Below are 9307 nucleotides of genomic sequence, written 5' to 3' on the forward strand. Positions count from 1 at the left end.
CACACACACACACAGCCTCTGCCTAGGGAAAGGGCAGCTGACATCATTCTCCTCTCCCCTATGAGGTATGTTATGCAACTGAAAATCCCAACTGCCTTGCGGGGGTGGGGTGGGGTGAGTTTGAGGTGTGGAATGGAGTGTAGTCCAATCAGCTTCCATATGCAAATAACCTTGGAACGCTGGGCGGGACTGCACAAAGCAGCCAGTCAACCCAGCCAGTGTCTTCTGAGTGGCAGTTTTTCCGGCCTAACACTAAAGGGGCCAAATTTAGAATGTTCATATAGAATGTTCTTACTCAATTATATATAAGGAGAGATTTGGCAAGCTTCATCTCTTCGGACCAGGTAAATATTGTCAAACTAAAGAATATCCTGCTAAAGCAACTGTGTTAAGGATCTATATTTCCTAGCATATGTATAAATGTGTGTGTGGTTGTGTATTGTTTGAATGATATATATCTCCCAGTAAAGAGACATTATATTTTACTGAATCCAGTCTCTGTGTTTGTTCAGATACTTACAGCAAAGGTGGGACTTCTGTATACACTGGTGAGAACCCGAATTTGCCTATTGCCCATTAATAATCATAACTTTACCTATACTAATTAATAATATAAGGCAATTTGGCTAACAGAGGTGGCCAGGTCAGGCTGGGGGTGTGGCCCTTTTTTCAGGACCATTTCCTCCCTTCTCAACCCACCCATTTCCCATGAATCTAGAATAGTGTCTAAAGTACACTGTTTCCTGAAACACCATAACAGGGTCAGGAAGCCAGGCAGCACTCTGTAAAAGACACCCAGAAGGGATATTTATTTATTTATTTACTTTATTTATATCTCGCCTTTCTCCCCAACTGGGACCAAAAGTGGCTTACATTGTTTCCCTCTCCTCCATTTTATTCTCACAACAATCCTGTGAGGTAGGTTAGGCTAAGGGTTTGTGACTGGACCAAGATCACCCAGCAAGCTTCCATGGCACAAGTCAGGATTTGATCCGGGGTCTCCCTCCCTTCACACTCTTATAATACTTTAACCACTACACCATGCTGGGAAATATGCTCCTAAAGTCCTTAAAATGACTTTTGACTTCTAACTAACGGGATACTTGAGTTTCTTGCTTGCTCAGACTGCTGGATCAACTCTTTACTTCATGTGTCCTGGACCAAAAACACTGGAAACAAATAACAATGCCCATATCCAGAATATATCCTTTCTGGGGGTGCTACTACATCTATCTCTGTTGCTAGGTAAACAGATGGTGGAGGAATCATGGAGTCAAGCCGATTGTGGAGGAGGCTTTGCCAGTTCCTGGTTCCCAAGCTGTGGCTGTTCACGAAGCGAGCAGACCTGTTCCCAGTTATATACCCAGAGTTGATTACTGCAATTCACTCTAAATGCTGAAGAACATTTCGAAGCTTAAATCGGTTCCTATGTGGCAGCTAGCAACTTGCCTGGGATCCTCCGTGATGATCAAATGTATGAAGCTATGTCAGCTGTACTGGCTCCTTATTTAGGTCTGGGCTGGTTTTAATTTTCCACACTGGGACCTGAAAGAGCACCTTTGCCCATTTGATACTATTTATATTTATTTATTTATTTATGCTTTCGTATTTATTTATTTATGCTTTCGGCTTGTATCCCGCTCGAACCCCAAGGGGTCTCTGAGCGGCTTACAGTTACTCTTTATCCCTATCTATGGCCACACATAGTCAGGGGTGGGGACTGCCCTACCAGCACCCAGTGGAGGAACTTGCTGTTCTTTTACTTCGGTTCGGCTTATTATCAGCTCAGCTTTCTTACTTCGGTTCGGCTTACTCTGGACATATCAAATGATGGAGGCCTGCGTTGTGAGCCTACACTGCCAGAAGTGAGACATGGCAGATAAATATGTATAAAGCTGCCTTGCACTGAGTTATATCATTGGTTCCTTTACCTCACTGCTTCTAGATGGAGAAAGGTATTTCTCTACACCCGAGACCCTTTCACTAGAGAATCAAGGGGCTGAACCCTGAGATCTTCTGCATGCAAAACACAGACACCTCCATTAAGTCATGGTCACTCACTCCCTTTTTGCCCCCCCCCCAACTCTCTCCTGAAGTTCACTTGCCTGACCTCTCTCTCTCTCTCTTCTTATCCGGCTGTTAAAAATTGCTTACTCTGGAGGGCCTCTGGCAGTGGCTGAGCATGCTTGGCTGCTTTCCCTTTTTATTACTTCTGTCTGGTATTTGACCACTAGTGTTTTATTTACCACTTTGCTGTTACAGTGTTTTTATATTTCTGTTGTAACAATCATATTTCATAACTCACCTTGTGTTCCTAACAAAACAGAAACACAATATCACATTAATACACAACAGGAAGTAATTCTTAATGTTGATAACTAATTTTGGACATTGCTGTTTGGTGAGTAAACATGTTTGTATGTCCTCACTGGGTAAAGGGGGGGGGGGGGGGGGGGGGGACTTGAAAGGACTTGGAAATTATAGGGGGAAGGGAATATAACCATTTCTGCATGCAGCATGAACCTGATCCAAATCCCCATGATACTCTTAAGCAATAAAAAAGTGCTGGCGATCTGTTAATTAATCTTATAGTTTTCCCAGTTTGACTAGGGTTTCCAGGCCTGGGCTGGGAAATGCCTGGAGACTTGATAGCAGAGGGTGGGGTTTGAGGAGAGAATGGGCCTCAGTAGGGTACAATGCCATGGAGTGCATTCTCCAATGCAGCCATTTTCTCCAGGGGAACTGATCTCTGTCATCTGGAGATCAGTAGTAATTCCAGGGGATCTCCTGGCCCCACCTGAAGGTTGGCAATCCTAAATTTGGCTCTAAAATAAAGTACATCCTAATATACAAGAAATGGGTTATCTGGCAAATGCAAAACAAAAGCCAGTAGTCTAAGGATAGCATGAACAGAGATACTAAATTTAGGATGTTTTACTGGACAAACCAGAATTTGCAAATCAAGGCCAGTTATAATCCTGGAGCAGGAGCTTACTGTGATGGTATTTTCTTTCTATGGTTGCAGTACCTGTTTATGTAAAAATAGAGTTCTGTATCCAATAGAAGGAATCACTGAGTTTCTCGGTGATGGACTTCTTGGAAGAATTTTGAAATCATTGAATTAAAATACTTAACTGTCCATAGACTGAAGCTGGAAGGTCTGTATACCATCAGAAATCTTACTTTAAATAAATTGTGCTGCATTGGTTTTCCAATGCTCAACTTGTCTATATTTATTCATAATGTTTAACATTGATTCAGTTATTTAATTCTTATTGAACAATACAAATAGCAGAAATACCAGTTATAGAATCATAGAGTTGGAAGGGAGCTCCAGGGTCATTAGCCCAACCCCCTGCAGAGGTGATGGTGAGGGAGTACCTCACCAAGTCCCCTGAGCACGCCAACGTCATCTGGCCTGACCTCTCTTGCATGTCCATGAGCCCTGAGTCCACATGACACTGAAATGCCAGCAGGGGAGAGGAGTTTATAATCAAGAGGGTATAAAATGTGGGTCCTCAGCCAAGGCACCCAATAGCTAAGCCCCACCACTTGGCATGAGCAGAGAGACAGGGTGGCTCAGAGCCCTGAGTCCATCTAACACCCAAACCCCAGCAGGAAGAGGTGTTCACAATCAGGAAAAAATAAATGTCCTCTGCTTTTAACGAGTTCCCTACCTCTCTGTGTAACTACCAACAGCCAACAGAAGAGAGGCTGCACAGCTGAGCTGATATATAGCATTCTGATCCCATAGAGCAGAATGGGAACTCTGTTACTGGCAGCCTGCAGTGCCTATTAAGCTTTGTAGGGCTTCTATTGGTATTTCCAATGCTGAAGAATTCCACCCCCACGAGCAGCCATGAACAGCACAGAAATTCATGAAATGTTCATACCAGTCACCCTTCCATGACCATCACTCTGCAAACCACAAACCGGCCCAAATGTGTGACAAACTTTAGTTCATGAGCCGGTTCATGCCCATCCCTATTATGTAATTTTTGCACTGCTTATTGTGTCATATAAATACTTATGCTGTGCTTTGGTTCTTTCTGGTTGGTTCCAGACTTCTAAAATTCCAATGCATTGTTTATTTGATGTCTCATTTTGTTGATTGTAGTGACTCACTGTATGTAATCCACCTTGAATTCCCGTGAGAAAGGTGGACTATAATGAACATAAATAAATAAATAAATAGTCACACTTCATATTTATAATTTGATTTGCATTTAAATATTTACAATGTTTAAAATGTAAATTACAGAAAAATGAGGATTATCACTAGAAATAAAAGGAATTTGGCCAGTATTTGTAATTATATAGTAAATTGTTCATTGAGTATGCAATCGGTAAATCTGTTTTTTAATAGCCACTGTTTCATGAAATGCAAAAATGATCCAATGTCCTGTAATGAAGTTTTATAAGCTTTTTCTTTCTTTTTCATACATTTGTTCTTGCAGTATGGCTTCATAAATACCTGCCTGAAGTCTTTGGTGGTTGAAAAATATGGTGAAGAAATATGGGAAAGATTAAGGTAATGGATCTGTAGAAAATTGCATCATAGATTTCTAGGGCTGAAAGGCCCTCAAAGGCTTTCTAGCAAAACTTCATATTGTAAGGAGAATACAGTGACTAGCATGCAAATCAGCCCTTCTCTGGATACAATGATGGGACTTAAAAAGTCCCATGGTAGTCTTTGAGAGAAGGCATGGCTTACTGGCAAAGCATTAAAGTGGCCCCTGTCCAAAAGACTCAGTCCCAACTCAACCCTCAGATGAATCTTCATGGGCCCCTGGTGTGGTCAGGAGCCCTAGAGTTTTGTCCCCCTAGCCACTGCCCATTTGTTGATCATTATACAGTGTTGCATAGTGGTTAATGTGTCAGACTAGAAGGTGAGAAACACTGGGTGACCTTGGCCAGTCATTGTCTCAACAGGACTGTTATTGTGAGGATAAAATGGAGGAGGAGAGAATGATGAACATCACTTTGGTTCCCCATAGGGTAGTAAATTGGGCTATAAATATCTAAATACTAGGGAAAAGGCCCGTTGTGGAAATAAATACAACAACCTCTAGAAAGAGGCTCTGGGCGGGTGCCCCGGCCTTGGACACTCAGTGTCAATTTGCTGTGGTGACCTCAGTAGGGTATAATGACACTGAGTCCATAATTTTCTCCAGCAGAACTGATCTCTGCTACCTAAAGAACAGTTGTAATTTTGAGTGATCTCCAGCCCTCACCTGGAGACTGGCAACAATGGTTCCCCAGAAGGGAATGGTTGGTTTGGAGAGTGGAGTCTATGGCTTTGTATATAACTGAGGTCCCACCCCTCCTGAAACCTCACCCTCTCCAGGCTCCATCCCTCACATCTCCAGGAATTTCCCACCTGGAGTTGGCGACCCTATCTCCTTCCCAGCCAATCATCAACCTACCTTTATATCCCCCTCACTCTTCAGCTTTCCACCCCACACACACCTGCAGCCTCTCCCGTGATCTGAAGCCCTGACTGCTACGTCACATTGGCTGTCATACGGGGGCCACCTCAGCAGCATATAAGGATACAGAGCCCACCATTTTCTCCAGGGGAACTGATCTCTGCCATCTGGAAAGCAGTTGTAATCCTGAGTGATCTCCAGCCCTCACCTGGAGATTGGACACATTTTACCTCAGAACAGCAAACTGTTTAGAATGTTAGAGGCAAAAGCCAATCAAGTCACATATGCAAACGACCTCTGTGTTCCGAGGCAAAGGTCAATGAGGCTGCATATGCAAATAACCTCTGTGTTCTGACTGGCTATGGGGGGGAGAGGAACAGCAAACTGTTTAGAACGTTGGAGGCAAGAGTCAAGCAATGCAGCCAGTGGATAGGGACAGATTCTGAGTGACACACCAGGGTGCCAACCAATTCTGGAGCATGTGGAATGTTCTAGAGATGCGCCACCACCATTCGGCTTTTATATATAAGGGAGATTAGCAGCCTTGGTGGCCCGTGCAAGGGCAGAAAGGTGGGGTAGAAATTTTGCAAATTAAAAAAAATTAGAAAGAAACTAGTTTTGTTACAAAATCATTCTAAAAAGCAGAAGAGGCGAACTATGGGACAGGGAGGGGGTGGATTTATAAATATACCTACAATGCCCAGGGCTACTAACTGTTGCTAATAGACACCATTAACAAGCACTAGGAAAGCATTCTTAGGTGAAGCAGCACTTTGCAAATATATAGCATAGCACTCTGGCTGTAAGGAAAAAAATGGCCATTACAGTGGAACAGTTGAGAAAAAGAAGGCATAGACAACAGATCAGATTAGAATAAGAAAATCCACAGCCTTTCGAAGTCTACTTCTGCATCATGAACATCTGGGAACACCCAGTTCTAATTATGACTGAGCCTGATGCAAGTGCCTTTAGGCAAGGGATGCTTCAGCAAAACAATCTAGAGAGACATAAGGAATATGACGTGCAGAGGAATGAGTTGCCATTGCTGGGAATGATTCTAAAACAATATGGAGACACACACAAAAAGGAGAGAGACTGCCTTGCCATATAATGGGATGTGGCTCTGTGCTAATTGCCTTATTTGTTTTGCAAAATGATTTGGAATGGCATCTTGTTGGTTGAAGGCATTTGTGACAGACATGTTACTTTCTGGTGTCCTGCCTAAAAAAGCTGTTGCACAGGAATGAAGCCATATCGCCTTTGGAAGTAATTACAACCAACAGCCCGAAGAGGAGTCATTAACTGGAACAGGAAAACATTATTCTCTCTGCCTCTTGATCTGTTTTGTTTGCTTCAGAAAAGCTGAATGGAGGCGTTCCCTGGACTGTAATGGACTTTAAATAAGGTCCACATTTTCTGAAAGACGCACTGTGCCTACATACTGCATTAACCATCAGAAATTACTTGCATCCTTTATGCCATGAAGGGGCAGTCTGCCAGTAGACGTATTACAGCAGACGTATTATAGACGTGTTACAGTCTTTCTGACTTTTCTATATATGACCAGTTTAATAGATGCTACACTGCTGTGAATACCAGGTGATCATAGTACATATCTAAATATTATTACATAAACAGCAGAGCTAAATATTTTGGTGTTATGTTATTGGTAGCTATTTTGTTTTAAATCATGAATACACATCTCAAGGGATAGGCACAAAACCCCAGCTTCCTGTTATTCATGAACCACCACAAACTGCATCAAAATTTGTGGACGTTTATGGCAGTTCTTCAGTTGGTGAACATCGCTTCGCGAACCACAAACCAGCCAATATTTGTGATGAACTTTAGTTCATCAGCCGGTTTGTGTCCACTTCTCTGCATTAACTGAAGTATAACTTTTCTGCATTAACTGAAGTATAAAGATACAGCTTTCTTCTTTTATCAAAGCCTGTAAGGTGTAACCTTCATAGGGCACAGTATCGGAATTCAGTTATACCCTTCTTCACCACCACCATAGCCCTGACCTGGATATTATTATTATTTTATTATTTTATTTTATTATTTTATTATTATTTTGATTTATATCCTGCCCTCCCAACTGAGGCTAGCCCAGTTTCGTCAGATCTTGGAAGTTAAGCAGGGTCAGCCTTGGCTAGTATTTGGAAGGATGATCTCCAAGGAATACCAGGGTCATGATGCAGAGTCAGGCAATAGCAAAACCACCTCTGAAACCTCTCTTGCCATAAAAAAAGTCTAGCTCACCACCTAGTGCTGCATACCACTGAAAAAGAGTTATAACTTCTGGCTGCCAGATAATCATAGGATCTACTGGCTATTCTATATGCAATGCCATAACAACAACAACAACAGCTATCATCATGATAATCTATATCAGGGGTGTCAAACATGAGGCCTGGGGGCTGGATCAGGCCTCCAGAGAGCTTCTATCAGGCCCGCAGTAGAACTGGCTGTCTTCTGCTTCTTCTTCCAGTTCTGCTGCTGCTGTGTCATTGTAGGTTTGCAGCTTACAGATACACACCTGAACAGCATACTCAAGATTGCAACAGCACAGACATTTTGATGCAATAATTCAGAGCAAGAGGTGTCAGTTATCAGACACTGTTAAATAAACAAAATATTGCAAGTGTGCTAATGTTTTAAGCATGTTTTTATTTTAAGTAAAAAAAAACCCCTTTTTGTTTGTATCCTTTATAAAGTTTATATCTCTGCTCCCTGGCATTATATTTTATGACACACATGGCCCGGCCCAACAAGGTCTCATTTATATCAGATCTGGCCCTCATAACAAATGAGTTCAACACCCCTGATTTATATTGTCTTACTGAGGGGAAAAACCCTGTGCTTCTGTTTATGTCTATGTAGGAAACAATTTTTGAAATATATCTCACTAGATACTGATTTTAATCACCAAAAAGGGAGATAAGTTACTGTGTTGTGTAAAAGCACAGAAGTCCTATCTCAGGTGACTCTCTCTCTAAAATGGAGAAACTGAAAAATAGAAGACTGAATCACGGAAATGTGGTGTGTATGACAGTGCTGAGAAATATTTATTTCTATTACAGAGTCCAAACTGGAGTACAGGATACATTTTTGACATTTGAAGTTTACAGTGATGAGATCACAATGCAGCTAATTGACAAGACATGCAAAATGTTGGGTAGGTATTGTTTGGAATAAATACAATTATCTGGGCTTTGTGGGTTTTTTTGCTGGTTTGGAGGAAATACATCAGATGCAGTAGAAATCAGCTGGAATTTTACAATTGGCTACAGTGAAACCAAGTATTGTTTTTGGTACCTACATTTAGTCCTTGCATTTAATGCCTGTCTTGTAGGATAACATTTCATTTATTTACTGAGAACATAAGAACATAAGAGAAGCCAGTGTTGGATCAGGCCAAAGGCCCATCTAGTCCAACACTCTGTCACACAGTGGCCAAAAATACCAGGTCCCATCAGGCGGGCCAGCAGTGGGGCCAGGACACTAGAAGCCCTCCCACTGTTGCCCCCCCCAAGCACCAAGAATACAGGGTATCACCTGCCCCAGCCTGTGAGTTCTTATCTATACCTTGTGGCTAATAGCCACTGATGGACTTCTGCTCCATATCATCATATATTCTAATAGCCAACAGAGGGCGCCGTGCGGATACTTAGATTGAGGGAAAGAAAGCTCCGTGGGCCTCAGACTCTTCTCCTACAGACCCAGCATGCTTCCATTATGTGCAGAAAAATCGAAAAAGTGACAAAATCGCTCCAGGGATGACTGAATTCCCCCAAAAACCCTTTGAAATGGGCTCTGCAGGGCTCTGCTTCAGACACCAACGGTGAGAGAGAGGTTAGAACGTTGGGGGGGGG

General features: G+C 42.4%; 1 protein-coding gene across 1 annotated transcript in view; it reads left to right on the plus strand.

Annotated features, from left to right (window-relative positions):
* LOC107111079 (guanylate cyclase soluble subunit beta-2-like) overlaps window positions 1-9307 on the plus strand; it is a 60140-nt gene that overhangs the window by 5072 nt on the left and 45761 nt on the right. The window contains exons 2-3 of the mRNA XM_015411997.1: window positions 4458-4531; window positions 8516-8610. Of these exons, the coding sequence (XP_015267483.1) occupies window positions 4458-4531; window positions 8516-8610 (169 nt within the window). The remainder of the gene's footprint in view (window positions 1-4457; window positions 4532-8515; window positions 8611-9307) is intronic.

Source organism: Gekko japonicus, unplaced genomic scaffold (genome assembly GCF_001447785.1).
Source record: "Gekko japonicus isolate JY-2015 unplaced genomic scaffold, Gekko_japonicus_V1.1 scaffold825, whole genome shotgun sequence".
NCBI classification, from domain to species: Eukaryota; Metazoa; Chordata; class Lepidosauria; order Squamata; family Gekkonidae; genus Gekko; species Gekko japonicus.